Source organism: Herpailurus yagouaroundi, unplaced genomic scaffold (assembly GCF_014898765.1).
Source record: "Herpailurus yagouaroundi ecotype Mexico unplaced genomic scaffold, PumYag 77, whole genome shotgun sequence".
Classification (NCBI taxonomy): Eukaryota; Metazoa; Chordata; class Mammalia; order Carnivora; family Felidae; genus Herpailurus; species Herpailurus yagouaroundi.
The window spans coordinates 9,454,882-9,475,652 of NW_024412388.1; the positions used below are offsets into that span (position 1 = coordinate 9,454,882).

The 20,771-nt window shown below is 47.8% G+C and overlaps 1 protein-coding gene across 4 annotated transcripts in view; it reads left to right on the forward strand.

The window, feature by feature from the left end:
- The window catches only part of AADACL3 (arylacetamide deacetylase like 3), a 45,563-nt gene extending 24,792 nt beyond the window's left edge, over positions 1-20,771 (forward strand). The window contains exons 1-5 of one of the 4 annotated variants that reach the window (XM_040461797.1): positions 1,542-1,970; positions 2,824-2,982; positions 13,726-13,942; positions 15,838-15,901; positions 18,553-20,771. In XM_040461797.1, coding sequence (XP_040317731.1) covers positions 2,941-2,982; positions 13,726-13,942; positions 15,838-15,901; positions 18,553-19,327 — 1,098 coding nt within the window. In that variant the 5' untranslated portion in view covers positions 1,542-1,970; positions 2,824-2,940 and the 3' untranslated portion in view covers positions 19,328-20,771. Of the gene's footprint in view, positions 1-1,541; positions 1,971-2,823; positions 2,983-8,798; positions 9,340-10,864; positions 13,074-13,725; positions 13,943-15,837; positions 15,902-18,552 lie in introns of those variants that run through there. The other 3 variants (XM_040461787.1, XM_040461780.1, XM_040461806.1) reach the window with 3 other exon arrangements.

Sequence of the window (20,771 nt, forward strand, 5' to 3'; positions counted from 1 at the left end):
TGCCCTCTGTGCATGCCTCTGTCTCCTCCTGATGAAAGGCTGTAAGGGGAATGTTCTCTCCCAGTGACACCCAGATCCCTACACCATGCTATGCACCCTGGGGCCAGCACCCTCCTTCTCCCCAGGAGTGTGCACCACAACTTTGCTCAGGAGAAAGTCACGCAGTTCCAAAACCTCAGAGTTTGAGCTACACACTGTTTGCATAAAACATGACACTCAGTACCCCTCACTCCCCAGCCCCTGGTCCAGAGAGGCTGTCCTCTTGCGTGAACCCAATGCCGCACTCTTTCAACCCCTCTCTCTTTCTCTTTCTTTTCTCTCTCCACAGAAAGGGTTCCCTCCCCTCCGCAGCACCACCATTTTCTTCTACCATCAATTCGCTTCCATGTGCCTCTCACCTGCCATGCCATCTCCAACCGTGGAGATCCTTCTGCTACTCCCAGATTGATTTCTTGGATGTTCCAAGTGATCTGACCTCAATACGGCTGTGTTTGAAGGAGAGGAAAGCCCACCCCTACTTCTCCACCACCTTAACTCCTCCCTCACTTAATTGTCTTTCAAATGCTGAATCAATTATTAGGATCCAGACCTGTCAAGCTACTAACCAGCTGTGGCTACAGAAGGGAGTGGGATTGTATTTCCCTTGGGGAACAGAGGGCAGGTATCATTTTCTTGTGGGAACACTTCGTTTTGCTGAGTACCTGAAACCAAGATAGCTTCTCATCTTTGGGAAACACCAAAAGTTTATTTTGCAGCTCAAATATTTTCAACAAAACTACTGTACCTTCAAACAGGGGCTCAGTGCTTAGCAGTCAAGTAGTCATGAACTTGAATGGGGAAAGAAATCACACTTATTTTCATGAACCTCTAATTGAAATTTAGAATTTTTAAAAATATTTATTTTTGAGAGAGAGGGAGAGAGAGAGAATACGCAGGAGGGGCAGAGAGAAAAGGAGAGAGAGGATCCTAAGCAGACTCTGCACTATCAGCACAGAGCTCGATAAAGGGCTCAATCTCATAAACTATGAGATCATGACCTGAGCCGAATGCTTAACTGACTGAGTCATCCAGGCATCCCTAAATTTTTTTTTTCTGGCAGAAATGTGGGCCACAGGCCACAGTAATATTGCTTGTACATAGGACTTTATCACCAATAAGATCACAAATATTTTCATGTATTTCAGTTGTGACAAATATTACAAAACATCCTTTATGCTCATCATTATTTCAAAATGTGGCATTTCTAGATCTGCCACTAGGTAGTGTTATTTAATGTTTTTTTTCTATTTATAATTTTTTTTTTTAATTTTTTTTCCAACGTTTTTTTTTTAATTTATTTTTGGGACAGAGAGAGACAGAGCATGAACGGGGGAGGGGCAGAGAGAGAGGGAGACACAGAATCGGAAACAGGCTCCAGGCTCTGAGCCATCAGCCCAGAGCCCGACGGGGGGCTCGAACTCACGGACCGCGAGATCGTGACCTGGTTGAAGTCGGAGGCTTAACCGACTGCGCCACCCAGGCGCCCCTATTTAATGTTTTTTTAAAGCACTTATCTTTCTATATTAGAAACTGAAAAAAAATCTCTACAACTCCGTTTTAATGTCATTAATTTTTCTTAGTAAGTCTATGTCTGTTTTGCAGTTATTTAAGAACATTGTTTTTATGAAATAAGTACGAAAAATATTCTGAGAAAAAGTCTGCAGCACAAAAAGATTCAAGGATCAGCCCCCAACAATGAATGATCAGGAAGGAGTGGAACATTCCAAAGGGTTCCTGGGTGTCTGCAGGGTCACTCCACCTGTCTGCCATTATGTCCAACATCAAGCCATCATAAAATTAACATGGATGAACAAAGCCATTGTGAAGATTCAGCCAGGATTAGTTACTTCGGATTTTGGAAAGTTGACCTAGCCTTTAGGTCAAAGCTTGTTTGCCTGTTCTTGAGGCCGGAGGGGCTCCTGAAACACAAGGTGGGTCCCCTCCTTTCCTTCCCAGGGGCTCCCTCAGGAAGTATTACATCTCTGCCTGGAAGGCTCTCCCCAGAGAGTTGCTTGGAGAGTGAGCATCCTAAACATTTATGAATGAATAAATGAATGAGTGAGTGAATGAATGCATGAAGGCACCTTCTGATGCTGCAAACAAGGACAATTACACAGAGACAGGTTTTTCCAAAGCTGACGCCATATTGGTGCCGCATGCAGGAGAAGCTGGCACTGCTGGGATCTGGTCCAAGTTTAAATTCACGTGCCCTCTGTGGAACACTTCCACCTGGCTCTCTGCACCATCATGCCTGACTGTCACCCTTTTGATTTGTCTGCATCTAAGATAGAGACCCAAAGGGTCAGGTGGCCTGATGTAGCTTTCACAGCCTCTCTGGCCCTGCAGACCCTCGTGTCCACCTGCTACCAACACTGTTCTCCAAAACCCTTTGCTAGGGACTCAGTTGGGCTCCAGGGACTTCCATCTGGGAGTTTCAGCCTCTGTTTCTCCAAACCCAGGAATGTGTTTTCAGGAAACTACTTTTAGCTCATTTTTCCCTTAAAATGTGCACCACACCCCGAGTCCCTCAGCCCCTCCACCCTCACTTCCTTCCCCTCTACCCTTCAAAGCACATATGGATTTTCCTAAGGGATTAAGAGCCCCTCCATGACGTGAAAGGTGGGGAAAGAGACAAAGGTGTCCTTGGTATCCATTTATGGAGCCACTGTTAAGGCAGGAACTATACTAAGGAAGATTAGTCTAGTAATTTTTTCATACCTTCTGTCTTTATTCACTTGGAAGATAGAAAAGAAAGTCAAAGATTCCTGATGGCTCTTTTCACAGAGGATTTGTGACAACTTACGGCAAAAGCATGTGCAATGAAGTCAAAGTAAAAGATGCACAGAAGTGGACACACAACCGGAAGATAGAAGATAAAAGGGAGGAAGATAAGAAAGCAGCATGTTTCCCAAAGGAGCCAACAACATGCCACACTCCAGGCAGGTAATTATTATTATTATTAATTTATTGAAGCATCATTGGCATACAGCATTGTATTGGTTTTAGGTATGTGACATAATGATTCGATAGATGTATGCACATACATTGCAAAATGACCACCACAAAAAATTCAGTTAGGAGCACCTGGCTGGCTCAGTTGGTGGCGGCTCAACTCTTGATCTTGGGGTCATGAGTCCGAGCCCCACGTTGTGTGTAGAGATTGCTTAAAAATACAACCTTAAAAAAAAGTTTAGTTAATTTCATCACCACACATAGTGACTTTTTTTTTTCCTGGTGATAAGAATCTAGCAATTACTCTTAACAATTTCAACATACAGTATTGTTAACTGGAGTCCTCACGGCACATGGCATCCCTTGGACTTATTTACCTTGTAAATGGAAATTTGTACCTTTTGACCACCTTCACTCATTTTGCCTGCCCCCACTCCCTGCTTCTGGCAAACACCAGGCAGGTAATTCTTATCTTGAGAAAGGAGAGAATTCTACTAAGTCTTTAGATGATGCACTGAAAAGAGTTTCAAGTGGGAGTTATATTGATGATAGTAACTGCTATAGCAAAATATACATTGAGTGCATTTGCAAAAGCAAATTGCACGCGCCTATTTCCCAAAGCCAAGGGGGTTTGAAAAGGGTTGGTTCACTGGTCCCTTCACTGTGGTGGGCTGAATAACATCCCCCCACCCCCCTCCCAGAGATGTTCATATCTTAATCCCAGAACTTGCAAATATGTTACCTTACATGGCAAAAGGGACTTTGAACTTGTAATTAAGGATTTTGAGGTGGGGAGATTATCCTGGATCATCCAAGTGGGCCTAATGTAATCACGAAGGCCCATATAAGAGGGAGAGATAGGAGGAGGCAGCATCAGAGAAGGAGGTGGGATGACAGAAACAGAGAACAGAGTGGTGCTATCCTGTGGGCTCTTTCCAAATTATCCTAATATGAGGGTCTTAGTCCATTCAGGCTGCTGTAATAAAACTACCATAAACTGGGTGGCTTAAACACAATAGAAGGCTGGGAAGTCCAAGATCAAGGTGCTAACAGATTCCATGTGTGAGAACCCACTTCCTGGTTCATTGACAGCTGTCTTTTCTCTGTATCCTCACATGGCAGAAGGGGCAAAGGAACTCTTGGAGGTCTCTTACTAGGGCACTAATCCCATTCATGTGGGCACCACCCTCATGACCTGATCACCTCCCAAAGGGCCCACCTCCAAATATCATCACACTGGGGATTAGAGTCAGCATATGAATTACAGGGGGACACAAACATTCAGTCTATAGCATGAGTAAGCCATCCAATTCCTGCTAGGACCCTGATACATCACCTTTCTTTCTGATAAAGCTGATTATCAGAGCATGTGGCTTAGGTGTGTGGGCAAGGGTGCTGCCTGATATTAGGAACAGGGTCCCAGGCAGCATTGAACATACATACACCTCTCTCTGGAGGCACCTGGCTACAGAGAACAGGATGCCCCTTCTCTGCGGGCAAACAGATGTCACAGCGAGCTGAGCATGCCCAATTCCTTCTCCATTTCACAAAAGCCACTTCTCCTCCAAGGGGAAGAGTGAGTGCAGAAGTAGAGGGAACGTAGAGTGTTATTTTTCTAGAGATTGCTTGGCCCAGGGGAGAAGTACACTCAAATACTTCTTAGCTTCTGCCTTTGGGCAAGTAGAATTCAAGGCAGGAAACGTATCGTAAAAGAATACCATTCGATGTTGCTAAGGGTGCTGTTGTGGGTTGAATTATGTCCCTCTAAATTCATATGTTGTGAGTTTTTAAATTAAAAAAAATTTTTTTTAAATTTTTTAAGTAATCCTTACACCCAACATGGGGCTCAAACTCACGACCCTGAGATCGAGTCACATGCTCTACTCGACTGAGGCAGCCAGGCACCCCTAAATTCATATGTTGAGCCTAACCCCCAGTACCTCAGAATGTGACCTTACTTAAGAGGTAAGGTCTTTGCAGCGATGATCAAAATGAGGTCCTCAGAGTGGGCCTCACTCCAATACAACTGGTGTCCTTGTAAAAAGGGAAACTGGGGGCGCCTGGGTGGCGCAGTCGGTTAAGCGTCCGACTTCAGCCAGGTCACGATCTCACGGTCTGTGAGTTCGAGCCCCGCGTCAGGCTCTGGGCTGATGGCTCGGAGCCTGGAGCCTGTTTCCGATTCTGTGTCTCCCTCTCTCTCTGCCCCTCCCCCGTTCATGCTCTGTCTCTCTCTGTCCCCAAAATAAATAAACGTTGAAAAAAAAAAAAAAAGGGAAACTGGACACAGAGACATGAGTAGAGGGAAGACAGTGTGAAGATACAGAGCGATGACAGCTGTCCAAAAGCCAAGGAGAGGGTCCTGGAGCACACCCTTCCTGCACAGCCCTCAGAAGATATCAGCCCTGGTGACACCTTGGGCCTCCAGCCTCCAGAACTGGGAGACTCTAAGCTTCTTTTGCTAAAGCCCCCCCTTCCCCCACCCCCACCCCCAATCTGGGGTCCTTTGTTTAGGGCAACTCCAGCACGCTGAGAAAGGCGACTTCCGCAGTAAATATGTAACTCTGTGCCAAATGACATCGCAGCAAGATACACAAAAGAAAAGACTGCTAGAAATTCCCTAATGAGCGTGCAGGAGCACAGACACCACAAAGAGACGTAACAGGAGTACTTGACCAGACCTTGGGCTGGGGACTCCTTGGCAGCCTGTGGTTGGACTTCAAGGGCGCTAACATCATGATCAAACTATTTTTTGTGCCAGATGCTGGCACTCACCACCCTCCTTACTGTTCTGAACCCTCTCCTGTGTCTGGGGGTTAAACGCAGGAGAATGGCACTTCCTAGGCCATCTTGCCCACAAGGCTCCAGTTTGTCTCAGGAACATCCGTCCTGGAAGCTCTGGAAGGCAGCTAGAAGCGGAAGCCATTCTTCCTGGGCAGCGCCGAGCATGCGCACGTGAGCACCAGCCGGTGGAAGCCTCCACGTTTTGCACGCGCCTCCCGGTGTCCCCTGGCGAGTCAGCCCTCTTCCTGTTCCAGAGATCAGTCAGCAGCGTGGTTTCTTGTGACGCCTGGGGTGCTGTTTAGTGAAAGCCTGCCCTCCCTCCACCCTGCCCACAGTGTTTTGAATTCCCTGTATTAAATCTCCTCTTGCTTGTTGGACGAAAGGCTGCGTGGCAGAACGATCCTATGAATCCGCCAAACTCCATTTCATTTTCATCCTTAGGTAGATGGAAGGTTTGCCCCCCCCCCCCCCCAGAGTCCCATGCATTTCGGTGAAGCCATGTGAATGTGTTCCGGCCAACGGGATGTATTTCCAGGCCTGGCCCTTAAGTTCTCCTCCACGGGTTCTTCCACGAGCATATCATTCCTGGGGCTCCTGGCAAGGCACGGAGGATCGGCGGAGGTCCTGGAAGATGGCAGAACATCAGACGGAAAGAAACATGGATCCTGTAATCACCAAGTGGTGCGGATGTTCATCAAACACGCCAGTGTCTGTGTTGGGAGGGGAAAATTAGTCTTTATTCTACCAAAATCTTTTGTTATAGTAGCTAGAATTACTGATCCTAAGTAATATAACCAGGAAATAAAAAATGGTTCGGTGCTTCTATGTAGGCATTCCCTCATTCTCCCTGTGCTTTTGCATAATTTCTGGGTTAAGTGTTTATAAACCTCAGTGGTAACAGACTCTAATCCTTCTCATAGTAATTGATCTATGCGTATTTTCTATTTCTTGGGTGAAATTCATATATATTTTTTAAGTTTACTTATTTATTCTGAGAGCAAGAGAGCACATGTGTGAGTAAGGGAGGGGCAAAGAGAGCCTGACGTGAGGCCCCATCCCATGAACCAGTGAGATCATGACCTGAGCTGAAATCATGAGGCAGATGCTGAAGCGACTGAACCACCCAGGAGCCCCCAGATATTTATATTTTGACAAAGAAAATCTTCATTTTCTTTTTTTTTTTTAATTTTTTTTTTCGATGTTTATTTATTTTTGGGACAGAGAGAGACAGAGCATGAACAGGGGAGGGGCAGAGAGAGAGGGAGACACAGAATCGGAAACAGGCTCCAGGCTCTGAGCCATCAGCCCAGAGCCCGACGCGGGGCTCGAACTCCCGGACCGCGAGATCGTGACCTGGCTGAAGTCGGACGCTTAACCGACTGCGCCACCCAGGCGCCCCGAAAATCTTCATTTTCAAAATCATTGCCATATAGTTTCATGTACTGTAAAAAAGATCTTTCTAAGCATAATAAGAGAACAGATGAGAGATTTCATTGTGTAAAAATTACAAACGTCAATGCAGAAAAACGACACTAACAAAGTTAAAAAAGCAAATAACTAGAAAATAATCCTTAAAAATATTTAAAACATTTTTTATGGAAGTATACACTCCATACAGTGTGATATTAGATTCAGATGCGCAGCATACTGACTCAGCAATTCTATACATTACTAAGTGCTCACCACAATACGTGTGGTCACCGTCTGTCACCAATGTTATTACTACAAATATCTTTTCAAGTCAGTGCAAAAAGATAAACGAAAATAGAAAATTTTAGATACAGAGTATGAAGACACAAAATAAATTCACATGAATCCGTAAAGGAAAAACCTCAAATAACGGATAAAATATGAAAGAATGTTCTACTGCATTGGATTCAAAGAAATGCACACTGAAAGCTAATGGAGTTACTATTATTACCCCCATCTTACAGTCTTGGAAGCTGAGGCTCAGAGAGTGTATTGTAACTCGCTCACGATGAGAATGCTGGATGAGGCAGAGCCAGGATTCAAATCCAAGTCTTACTAGCTCAGGGTTTTTCATCCTGGGCACTACCAGCCTGTTGGACCAGGTACCTCCTCGCTGTCGGGGCCATCTGTGCATTGCCGGATGTTAAGCAACATCTCTGGAACATACCCCTGCGATGCCAGTATCAGCCCCCACCCTGCCCATTTTGTTGTGACAACCAAAAATGTCTCTAGACATTGCCAGTTCTCTCCCGGGCGGGTAGGATCTCCCTGTGCTCTGACACCATGGTGGGGAGGTGGAAGAGAAGGCAGCCGTCATCGTTATTACTGCAGATGTGGGACTTGTCATTAGGGAAGATTTTGAACAGTGACATCGATCTCTGACCTAACCTGAAAAGGCAGGTAAGCTCGAATTTTCCTGCTTTACAATGAAAAGGACAAAGCTTGTTCATTCATTGCTTCATTTGGTAGACATTTGCTGAGCACCTGCTAAGTACCAAACCCTGACCTAACCTCTGAGGATAAAGCAAGGAACAAAGCAAAAATTCTTGTCCCCACAGAGGTGCCACTCCACAGACAATAAACAAACAAGTGAAGTATGCGATATTTCAGCTGATAATAAAGGCCATGAAGAAGTGGAGGGTGGGATGGGCATAGGGATGCTGGTGGGGAGTTATACCTTTAAATAAGGTGTCCAGGAACAGCCTCACTCAGAAGGTGACATTTGAACAGAGACCTGCAGTAGGGGAGGAGTTGAGCTCAACCATTATCTTGGGGAACACTGTTGCACAGAGAACCACAAGTACAAACACCCTGGGACCTCCTTGGCAGACTAAGGAACAGCGAGCATGGCCAGAGTGTAATTAGGGGGTGAGTGCCACCAGAGCACAGGTGGAGGGAATGGTGTTTGTGACATCCATGGTGACTTCTCCAAGGCCATTTCTTTTTTTTTTTTTTAAGTTTATTTATTTATTTTGAGAGAGAGAGTGCGTGAGGGTCCGAGGGAGAGAGAGAGAATCCCAAGCAGGCTCCGCAGTGGCAACACGGAGCCTGACGCGGGGCTGGAACTCACAGACTGTGAGATCATGACCGGAGCCGAAACCAAGAGGTGGGCACTTAACCAACTAAGCCACCCAGGTGCTCCTCCAAGGCCATTTCACGTAGCAGTGCTCCAGGGTGTAGCTGGAACTTTGGAGCCCTCATTTCCATCTGAGTCAGGCTGCATGAACCACTTTCTCCTCTGCATGGGCCCTGCCCTAGAATTATGTCCTCACCTGAGTCTGTGACTCACCTGGGCTGGGCCAATGCTGTGGAGATGGGGAGGTGGGGAGGGCAGGTTGTGGTGTATAAGTGGAGGAGGGCTGCTGACTCCTGACCGTGTCTGGCACTGAACAGTCTCTTCTGTTAGCCTCCTCTGTGCTGAAAAACAGCATGATGGCAGTCCTGCTCCTGCCCCTTCCCATGGCAGCCTGTGCGTTCTTAGGGGTTGGTCTGTGGGTAATCTGCAGCCATTTCCTTACTGCGGACATCCCTGCAGCCATCGGCCACCCGGTGAAACTGCGGGTCCTGGATTGCATTTTCCTGCTGTTGTTGAGATGGGTGAGTTCCGTGTTTGATTTTTCCTCTCCGCCTGAGGGTTCAAGGAGGAGGTTGGGAAAACACATGAGAAGATTCTAGTTGCATTGACGCAGCAGCAGAGACAGGCTGGCTGCATTTTATTCTCACATCTGAATGATCCCTGTTAGGGAACCTATTAACTAAGAGCAACTAGTGTTGCTCAAGCTGTACTGGGCTCAGAGCCAGAAAATGAAAAAAGATTTACTTCCTCGGTTAACAGGAAAGAAAGGTCAATTCCAGTCCCACCCTCCCTGCTCCTGTCTTACTGTCTTCACAGCACACACTATGAAGCTGTGAAGACAAGAATGAGTTACTCCGGATTTTGAGCCCCCATTACCACCTGCCTAGCTAGAACCAGCCAACAACAAAGACACATGCAGCCAATTAGTAAATTAGTACAAATGAGCAAAACTTCAGAATGTAGCTTTAGATACACACACACACACACACACACACACACACACACACACACAATCTTTTTACTATTGAGAGATGGAAAACTGTTTATGTCATATAGTCAGATTCTGCTCATTGCTACTGGTGTGTGAATTTAATAGAATAGATACAAATAGATCATGGGGAGAATTGTGTCAAAGTTGCCAATGGGCACTGGTTGTGCTTTTCCAGAGGGCTGACAGATTGAATACAGAAAACACAGTTAAGTCTCTTATGCAACAGAAGGGACTCCCTGGTGTCTTCTTTGCTTTCCTCAAGCTCAGCTAGTATCCTCATGATTGTTGTTCTAAATTCTAGGTCAGGGTATTACTTATATCTGTTTCGATTAGATCCCTGGCTGTGACCCCTTTTTGTTCTTTCTTTTGGGATGCATTCCTCTGTCTTGGCATTTTGTTTACGTCTGTGTCTTCTGTGTGTTAGGAAAGCCTGTTCTGTTTCCTGCTCCTGAGAGTTATGGCTATAATGTTCATTTATTTATTTTGAGAGAGAGCGAGAGAACGAGCGGGGCAGAGGGTGAGAGGGAGAGAGAGGGGGAATCCCAAGCAAGTTCTGTGCCATCAGCATAGAGCCTGACACAGGGCTCGATCTCACGAAGCTCGAGGTTGTGACCTGCGCTGAAATCAAGAGTCAGACGCTTAACTGTCAGAGCCAGCCAGGCGTCTCGAGAGTAATGGCTATATTAAGAAGACCTCATATACTGGTCAGGGCCTGGTGCTTCAGGAAGGGTCTCTGGTGTATGCCGTGTGCACTCTGCTGCTGTGTTTTGGCTGCTCTTTCCCTCAGGTCAATCCTCTGCAGAACTTCTCCTTGCCTGCAGTGGGGTGTTTGGACCTTGTCTAGTGTGTGGCGAGCTTTAACTAGGAGTGTTTTAGTCTGCTTGTTAAAAGAAGCTGGATCCTATTTCCCCTAGAGCTGCATTCTGTGATCAGTAGACCTGGTGTATGTGTGTGTGTGTGTGTGTGTGTGTGTGTTGGGGGGGAGTTGCACTGGTCTTCTGGGGGAGGGGCCTGCTGCGGTAGCTCTCAGGGGGACTTGCCCTAGTTCAGAAGCACCTGCAAGGCGCAGGGGGGAGGGGCTTGGAGTAAGGGGCTTCAGCTTCCCCTGGGTGATGCTGTGCTGCCCACTAAAGTCTGGCAGTGTGATGGGCTGGGGAATGATGTCAGTCCTTTCTCTCTCTCTCTCTCTCTCTCTCTCTCTCTCTCTCTCTCTCTCTCACCTGGAGCAGGGAGTTCTCCCCTGCTGCTGCTCAGGAAGCCCTCACAGAAGAGTGAAAAATCTCCCTTGTGTGTCCCAGGTGTCCCTCAGATGCCCCTGCCTCCCTCTGTGTCCTGGATTTCTGCTGCCTGGTGGCACAGTACTCTTGTGTTTTATCTCAGGTACCCGGCTGTGTTTCACAACTCCAAATTCAGGAACCCAGTGTGGCACGGACCCATGCTGATCCTCTGGGGTAGGGTCTCACTGTGCTGTGGCCGGTGCCTGTTTGTGCCAGAAGGGCAGTCGCATGACTGCGCAGGGCTCGGAGTTTGTGGTAAAGCGCAGCAAAAAGCCGACGCCAAGGTTTGCTGCCCTCTGTCTCTGTTCCTTTGCTTGTGATGCTTGTGAACAGGGCAGCATGTGGGCGCCTGGGGCTCTTTTGTCCCCTGAGAGGCTGTGCCACCTCTCCCAGATGCACTCCAAGCAGGAAAACTGTGTCTCCCAGTGTGACCCAGGGGATCCTCAGACCACACTGCCCACTCCTGGGCCTCCTCCCTCCTTCCCTGAAGCACCGCTAAGCCCACCAGGCCACGCCTCTGACTTCTTTGCCTTCTTTGGGTCCCCCTGCTTGTGCAACTTGCAATGTTCGGCCCCTCTTGATTTCCCCGTCAATGGTTTGGGCAAATGTTTTTCTTATGTAGTCCCCTGGGCCCTGCTCTCTCTCTCTCCCCCTCTTTCTCTGTCTCTCAATCTCTGTCCTCTCTCCATGATCAAGGCTCCCTTCCCTCTGCAGCACCTACAATTCTTTTCTTCCCCAAATCACATCTCTGCACCTTCCTACCTTCCACGATGTGGCCTCTTTTTCTCCTTGTTGCGCAGTTTGTTCTGTGAGTCCTCAGATCAATTTTCCTGGGTGATTTGACATTATCTAGCTGTGTTTGAGGGATGAGGCAAGCCTAGGGCCCCCCTACAGCTCCACCATCTCACCCCCCCCCCCCCCCGCCCCGAGGCTGAGGCTTTCTCAACTCTCTTACATAATGAAAAGCAAGTGCAAACACCTGTTCCCATGAAGACCCCTTCCTGGAGAAGAACCCACTGGCTGAAGGCTTCCTATGTCCAGCTTTCACAAGATCTGATGATTTGTCCTCTGGCTTTCCTGACCTTGACCCTCATAGTCTGTAGTCTGGGCTCCCAAATGCGATGACTCAGTTTCCTCATCTGCAAAAGAGGGGGAAATAGTAGTCCAGACTCCATAGCATGTTGTGGGCTACGATGAGTTAAACCGTCCTGAGTGCAGGTTACAATTCCTGGCATAAAGGAAACCCTCAATACGTATTAGCCTTATTACTGTTTGTTGACTTGCTTTTTTTTTGTTTGTTTGTTTTGGTTTTGTTTTTTTTGTTTTCACAAAGATGTGTCATGTAACTACGATGTGTCGTCCACCAGTTGTGGCTCTGGGATCAATGAGGGGCAAGAGAAATAAAGTCCCAGATAGAGTCTGCCTTCAGGGAGCTTATAGTCTCATGGCAGTGTTGGTGGGGAGACAGAGAAGAATCAGGCAAAACCACTATAAACCAATCCATTTACAGTGCGGCGAGTCCTTCCAGCAAAGTGAAAGAGGGCTTCTTCATCCGGGGTTCTCTGAATCCCCAAGGGGACAGAAGACAAGGGGTCCGTGAAAGTGGGTGGGGTAAAAAAAAAAACGCTCCATTTTCACTCACCTCTAAAGGAAATGCGGGATTCCCTTCCATGAAGAATGAAGGGGACAAACCACAGTTGTGACAGCACAACCTGGGACTTTGTCACCAAGAGGAATCCCGCGTATTTCCAGAGCGTATTACAGCCATTGCAGATATGGTGAAAAATTGCACGGATGCCTCATTTCTTCGAAGTAATAATGATATTAAACCAGCCGCTAGATCTCGCTGTTGTGTGCTCGTATATAATCCCACATATTTTATTTTAGGTGTTAAAAACATTCTGTGATGAGGTCCACAGGCATCGCTTAAAGCCAAACTGGCATTGGTGCAGAAAGGGTTAGGAACCACTAGAAAGACGGTGCCTGGGTGAGAGACGACTTTGTTTACTTTTATTTTGTTATCATGCAAACTTTCAGATATGCACCAAAGGAGACAGAAAACTATGAGGATGCCCCATGTACCCTCCCCCCAGTACTGATTGCTGACTCCTGGCCAATCTTGTTTCACCGGAGCCCCCACCTTTTCCCCCTTCTCATTTCTCAGGAAGTGGACCTCAGACATCATATTATTTTATCCAAAAGGTTTCAGTCATTATCTCTGCCAGACCAGAACGCCCTCACCTTTTAAAAAAACATAACCACAGTGTAGTTATCACGTCTTAAAACTAGCAACTAATGCTTGGGACGACTGCATTGGCTGGGCTGGTCCAGGAGGGCCTGCCCCGGGAAGAGAGGTCACGTCCAGGCCACGGTTGGGGGTGTTCTGGGGGAGAGGGACCCTCACGGGGTGGCCAGAAGCTCGGGTTGTGGGACTGGGTGTCAGTTGTCTGGGGAAAGAGGATGAGGGGGCAGTGTGGGCCAAGGTGGGGTGGGCTTACTACAGTGTCGCAAGGGCGCACGTGGACACGTGGTCCAGCCTGCCCTCCAGCCACTCCGCTGGGGGCACGGGTGGCGGCTGCACCCGAGCGCAGCACAGACTGAAATCCTTCCGGCCTCATTTCCTCCTCTCTCACCAACAGGGGATGATTTTTGAGAAACTGAGAATCTGTTCTATGCCCCGATTTGTCCGTTTCATGCATGATCTGAGGCCACTGAAGGAGGATCCGGATGTCGTGGTCACAGACCTCCGCTACGGGACAATCCCTGTGAAGCTGTACCAGCCCAAAGTGTTTTCCTGCATCCCCAGGCCTGGCATCGTGTTCTACCACGGCGGCGGGGGGGTCCTGGGGAGCCTGAGTAAGAGTCTTTCCCTCAGACCCCACCCATAGTATGACAGTCCCAGAGCAGAGCTGGGTGCCACCCACCTTCCAGCAAGAGGTGGCACCCCAGTCTATAAGCCACTGTAGGACCCGGACGGTTAGCGGGTCCCAGATCATCCAGGTGGCAGAGATATGGAAGGTACTGATCTCTTTCTGGAACTAAGGAGACCTATATATGCAACATATATATTCATATATTCATATGCTATATAAATGTATATATTCATATATATGCTCTATTTACATTCATATATTCATATATACACACATGTGTATATATTCATATATACACATGCTATATAAATATATATTCACATATATGCTCTATTTACATTCATATATTCATATATACACATATATGTATATGTATGTGTATATGTGCGTATCTATGGATATGTTTATATCCATATATATATATCCATATATATATATATATGAAATTCACACAACATAAAATTAACCACTTTTTTTCTTAATGCTTATTTATTTTTGAGAGAAAGAGTGTGAATGAGGGAGGGGCGGAGAGAGGGAGAAACAGAACTTGAAGCAGGCTCCAGGCTCTGAGCTGTCAGCACAGAGCCTGACACGGGGCTCGAACTCACGAACTGCAAGATCATGACCTGAGCAGAGGTCGGACGCTCAATCGACTGAGCCACCCAGGCACCCCAATTATTTATTTTTATTTATTTATTTATTTTGATAGAGGTCCCAAGCGAGAGAAAGGCAGAAGGAAAGAGGGAGAGAGAGAGAGAGAGAGAGAGAGAGAGAGTGAGTCCTAAGTGTGGAGCTCAAAGTGAGGCTCAACGAACTCACCCCATGTGGGCTCAAACTCAGTGAACTGTGAGATCATGACCTGAGCCAAAGCTGGATGCTTAACTGACTGAGCCACCCAGGCGCCCCCAAATTAACCACTTTAAAGTGTACAATTCAGTGGTGTTTAGTACGTTCATAGTGTTCTACAACCAGCACCTCTATTCAGTTGGAAATAGGATTTTTTTTAAAGTGGAAATAGCTGAACACATGTCCTTTTGTTTCATACCAGCTATCGTCTGAGACAAATTCTGGTACAGACAGGAGAACCAACAATTTGAGGAAAATCAATGACAGAAAAAACTCAAAATCGAGACCGTTTTATTATCTTAGCCCCCCCTCCCCCACGCACTGGTGTCCCATGAATTCAAGGGAAAAAACCCTTTTATTTGGTTTCAGCCCTGCCTTCCGAACTGTGGAATGTCAGAGGCACACTGCGGGAGCTTTTGAGGGTAAGGGATTTGATGCGACCATGGTTTTGGTTTGGTCTGCATAATGGATGGCGGTAACAGTCAGTAGGCATTGATAAATATTATTAATAATTAATATTTACACAGCAGACACTGTGGAAGCCCTCTATGTAATAGTTATCTCATTAACCACCACCCCCCCCCAAAACAACCCTGTTATTATCATCGTACCCATTTTACCGATGTGGCAGTCAAGCCTCAGGGAGGTGAAGGCACTTGCCCCAGACTACTTCGGCTCAAGCTAAAAGGAGGCAAAGTCGGGATGTGAGCTCCGGTCTGAATCGAGAGCTCGCACCCCTGTGCTCTATGGCCAAACGGCATCTCAGATATTTTGAATGGATTGCAGAATCAATGGGGATGGGGGGAAATCTTAGAGGAAGTTCTTCAGACGGGATCTCAGAGGAGAAGTTCTAGAAGGTGGGGAGGAAGGACTGCTCCACAGCGGGAAAGAAAGTTTGCAAAACCTTGTTAGGATCAGCCCCAGCTCTCTGTCTGTGGTGGTTGTCAGAGAGAAGGGGGCAGCTCATGGTGATGGCTGGCAAAGGAGGCCACTAATCTTCCTAGTGAATGTTAAATACCTTTTATTTTCTAGAAACCCATCATGTCATATGCTGTCATCTGTCCAAGAAGAGTGGCTCAGTGGTCCTATCAGTCGGGTGAGTAAAAGGCAGAGGGGTGGTGCTGGATAAGGGGGGGTGGAGAGCCCGGCTTGGGGCGGGCAGGGGGATGCAGGGACACCGGGACACCAGAGCAGGGGATGATGGGCTGTGAGCAGCGGTGAGGAGAGGGACAGGGGGAGGCAGAGAACAGCACTCCTCCCTGTGGGTGGCCCTCGGGCGTTCTGTGCATGGTAACATCTGGAAGCTGTGTGGGGAGTGGTCTTCTCTGGGTAGATCAAGTGCAGGGCTTTGCAAACATGAGCCCTATTGGTGGCACAGAAGCATGTTCCAGACACTTAGCCCCTCCTACGCGAAATGCCACAGTGCCCTGCACGGTAACAGACAACCTCGGCCGTTGCCGTAGAAGTCCCAAGTGCTCCCAAGAGGGAGGTCCACCCCGGTGAGACATGGGGCAGGGGCAGGAGAGACCTGGGGTGGCCCCTCCCCTGGCAAAGTGGACACATAAGAGGAGAGGTCACTGTGGTCAAGTGGCCTCATCCTCCCTCCCCTGCCGCCTGACACCTTGTCCCATGGGGGCAGGATGGTTCCTTCCTGATTAATCTTTCCTGCGGTTTATTTATTTATTTATTTATTTAATATATGAAATTTATTGTCAAATTAGTTTCCATACAACACCCAGTGCTCATCCCAAAAGATGCCCTCTTCAATGCCCATCACCTCCCCTCCCCTCCCTCCTACTCCCCATCAACCCTCAGTTTGTTCTCAGTTTTTAAGAGTCTCTTAGGCTTTGGCTCTCTCCCACTCTAACCTCTTTTTGTTTTTCCCTTCCCCTCCCCCCATGGGTTTCTGTTAAGTTTCTCAGGATCCACATAAGAGTGAAAACATATGGTATCTGTCTTCCTCTGTATGGCTTATTTCACTTAGCATAACACACTCCCTGCGGTTTCATTTAAATGCGCATTCCAGGGGTGCCTGGGTGGCTCAGTCGGTTGAGCGTCTGACTGGCTCAGGTCATGATCTCGCGGTCTGTGAATTCGAGCCCCACGTCGGGCTCTGTGCTGACAGCTCAGAGCCTGGAGCCTGCTTCTGATTCTGTGTCTCCCTCTCTCTCTGCCCCTCCTGCTCATGCTCTGTCTCTCTCTCTGTCAAAAATAAATAAACATTAAAAAAAAAAATTAAAAAAAAAAACATTTTAAATGCGCATTCCAGGGGCGCCTGGATGGTTCAGTTGGTTAAGCATCTGACTTCAGCTCAGGTCATGATCTCACGTCGGGCTCTGTGCTGACAGCTCTGAGCCTGGAGCCTGCTTTGGATTCTGTGTCTTCCTCTCTCTCTGCCCCTCCCCACTCCTGCTCCTAAAAATTTTTAATAAATGCACATTCCATAGAGCAGTACCAATGCCAATGTCTTGGTGGGAATACATTTCCCAGCTTCCGTGTGGCACAGCTGGTTGAGTTAGAGTGAAAGATACAGAAATTGGTCCTGGATGACGCAGAGGACCCCAGAGAAACCACTCACTTTACAATTCTCAGCTCCCAAACCGTATCTGCAGTGGGGTAGACGTCTTGATCCAAGTGTTGGCCATGATATGCCTTACAACTCTGGTCACTATAGTATGCCAGCAAATCTCTGCAACAGAATTATTTTATGAATCCAAATAGATGAGGCTTTAGAGTAGAAACATTGCTGTCCTGGCATGAACTCAGGGTGGCTTAAAAGAGGAGGCATCGTGATGGGAATGGTTGGCAAAAGTTCGTGGGTCCCACAGAGTATTTTTTTTTCTTTCTTTCTTTTTTTTTTTTTTTTAATTTTTTTTTCAACGTTTATTTATTTTTGGGACAGAGACAGAGCATGAACGGGGGAGGGGCAGAGAGAGAGGGAGACACAGAATCGGAAACAGGCTCCAGGCTCTGAGCCATCAGCCCAGAGCCCGACGCGGGGCTCGAACTCACGGACCGCGAGATCGTGACCTGGCTGAAGTCGGACGCTTAACCGACTGTGCCACCCAGGCGCCCCTTTTCTTTCTTTTTTAAATTTGAGACCAGCATTTAAAATGGTAACATTTCTCACAACACCCAGATTTCTGGAATCTCTTGAGAAACCGGGAGGTCTAGCATGCCACGCTGCTGACCTCCATGGCAGTAGTGCATGGCGCACCTTTAGGACAGCAGTGGTCCAGAGTGGACGTGGGTGATCTGGAGGAGACCGTACGTTAACTGCTGGCCCCTGGTGGTATTTATGTCTGCAAGATCCTCCCACAAAACCTGCAAGCATGGCAGGGTTAATTGGAATTGAAACCCAGGCAAATCTGGAGTTGCTCATACAAGAATCATAAGAAAAGGGGACAGCTGTGAGCCAGGGAAGGACCCATGGGTAGGTTCAGAAAGATGGGGTTCATGTTGGTGATTGCTAAGTTGTTGACCCATAGGCAGATGACAGGGCTCTCGTGGTCACAGCCTGTCTCCCAAAGGGTCATTTAGATGGAGGGAACAGCAACCGCCACTCACGGAGCCTGTGTGCCAGGCTTCATGCCTATCACCTCATGGAAGCCTCATACCATGAGTTCACTTTCTTGGGCTTCAGAAAGAGAGGCTAATGGATGAAATTTGGCCTAAGGGACGCTAGACACATATTGTTGGCTCTCCGAGGGCGATGAGCGTAAACCGTGTTCCTTGGTTCTTTTTTAGATACCGCCGCCTGCCCCAGCATAAATTCCCGGTGGCGGCACGAGACTGTATTGCGGCCACCATCCACTTCTTGAAGTCCCTGAATGTGTATGGGGTGGATCCAGATCGGGTCGTGGTCTGTGGTGACAGTGTGGGAGGGGGAATGGCCACGATAGTTTGTCAAAAACTTTTGGACTGTCCAGAGCTCCCCAAGATCCGTGCTCAGATCCTGGTCTACGCCATCCTCCAAGCTGTGGATTTTCAATCCCCTTCTTTTCAGCAGAACAGGAATATCCCACTGCTCAATTGGAATTTTGCCTTCTACTGTTGGAGTTGTTACCTGGACATCAACCCCTCCTGGAAAAGCACCATCATGAAAGGTGCCCATTTGCCTGCTGAAGTCTGGGAAAAGTACAGAAAGTGGTTGGGTGCAGAAAACATCCCGGAGAGGTTTAAGAAGAAAAGCTACCGGCCGATGCCCCGTGAGCCCCTAAACGAGGCTGCCTACCTGGAGACAAACCTCGCTCTGGATTTGATGAACTCACCCCTGATCGCAGAAGATGAAGTCATGTCTCAGCTCCCCGAGGCGTGCATTGTGAGCTGTGAGTATGACCTTCTCCGGGACCATTCACTGTTGTTCAAGAAGCGGTTGGAGGACTTGGGAGTCCCGGTGACATGGCACCACATGGAGGATGGTTTCCACGGGGTGCTTAGCACCTTTGATATGGGCTACTTGCAATTCCCCTGCTCCACGAGGATTCTAAATGCCATGGTCCATTTTGTAAATAAGTTGTGACCGTCTTTCCTTCCTGTTAGAGCTGCGGAAGTGTGTGTTCAGCCACGATCTGGTTCCCCAATGGGACTCTTTGTTGTGATGTAGGCCAGGCTGAGTGGGGCTGGGGAGGGTGTCGAGGTTGCCATGTTCTTCTTGCTTCAGCTTCTAGAACTGCAGAATGCGTGTTTCTGATGTCTCAAGGGAGAGCAGTAGGAGAGACAGGTTTAGGGGGAGGGTGGGACTCTGTTCATGTTCGTGGTCAGGAAAACTTGAACTGCAGTGGCCATTGGAGAGAGTGAATGATCATGTAAGTGTTGCCTGTGGCTTCCCTGAGGGAGAGTTCAGGCTGATGTAGGCTGTAGGTAGCACTTGGCTAGCCTTGGAATGAAACGGGCATCATGTGCAATCCATGGGCTTTTTTCAGCCTAGCTCAGAGGATGGGGCTCTGATGTTCTAGACTGCTGAATGGAGGTGGGAAACTGGTGTCACTCTCCCCCTGTGGGTACACGGTAACATTTCTCCTGCTGTTCCTCTGCCTCTGCGCTCAGAGTTTTGACTGTCTGGGCTTGAAGAGTTAGGACAGAATGGATAGGTTTTCCATAGTGGGTGGCACCTAGAGGCTGATGAAGATAGCCAAGAGCCATCTGGCCAGGGAGCTCTGGATCTCCTGGAGTCAAAGGAGCCAAAGGGCTGAAGATGTATTAGCAAAAACGATTTCTATCTGAAGACACACAACCAACTCAAATTGGCCTAAATCAGAGAAAGAATGTATTGGTTGATGTAGCTATGAATTCCAAGGATAAATCAGGTATGGTTTGATCTAAGAACTCAGACGATGCCACCAGCTGCCTTCTCTTCTCCTCTGCATTTACTTCACCTTCACCTCTGCATATGGGTGGCCCTGAGCAGCTCCATACTTACATTCTCTAGAGTCAAGTCCGTCCTTATAGACTTGCCTCATTCTCAGCCATCCCAGAAGAAACCACGTTGTAACTCAATAGCTCTGTGGGCATTTTGGGTGGTGTGTCCAGGTGCCACAACTAAGGGAATGGAATGTTGTGACTGGCCAGGCCCAAGTCCCATACTGGCCTTGGAGTGAAGGATGGGATCAACTCCACCCAGTGCTTGGACTGAGCATGAGGGAAGGAGAGAATATTTTCCTCATATCAACACTCACTCTTCTACAGTAGACATCAATGCTTACTCTACTGAGTGGACATCAGTGCCAACTCTGCTGGGTGGACATCAATGCTTACTCTACCACAGAAGCTAAATGAACTCTGAATCAGAGTACTTGGATGTGGCAAGGGATGTCAAGGACCACTCAACAAGTTGGCCACTTGTCCGTGAGGAATAAAAATTCCAATGAAGGGGCGCCTGGGTGGCTCCGTCGGTTGGGTGTCCGACTTCAGCTCAGGTCATGATCTCGCGGTTCATGAGTTTGAGCCCCGCATCAGGCTCTGTG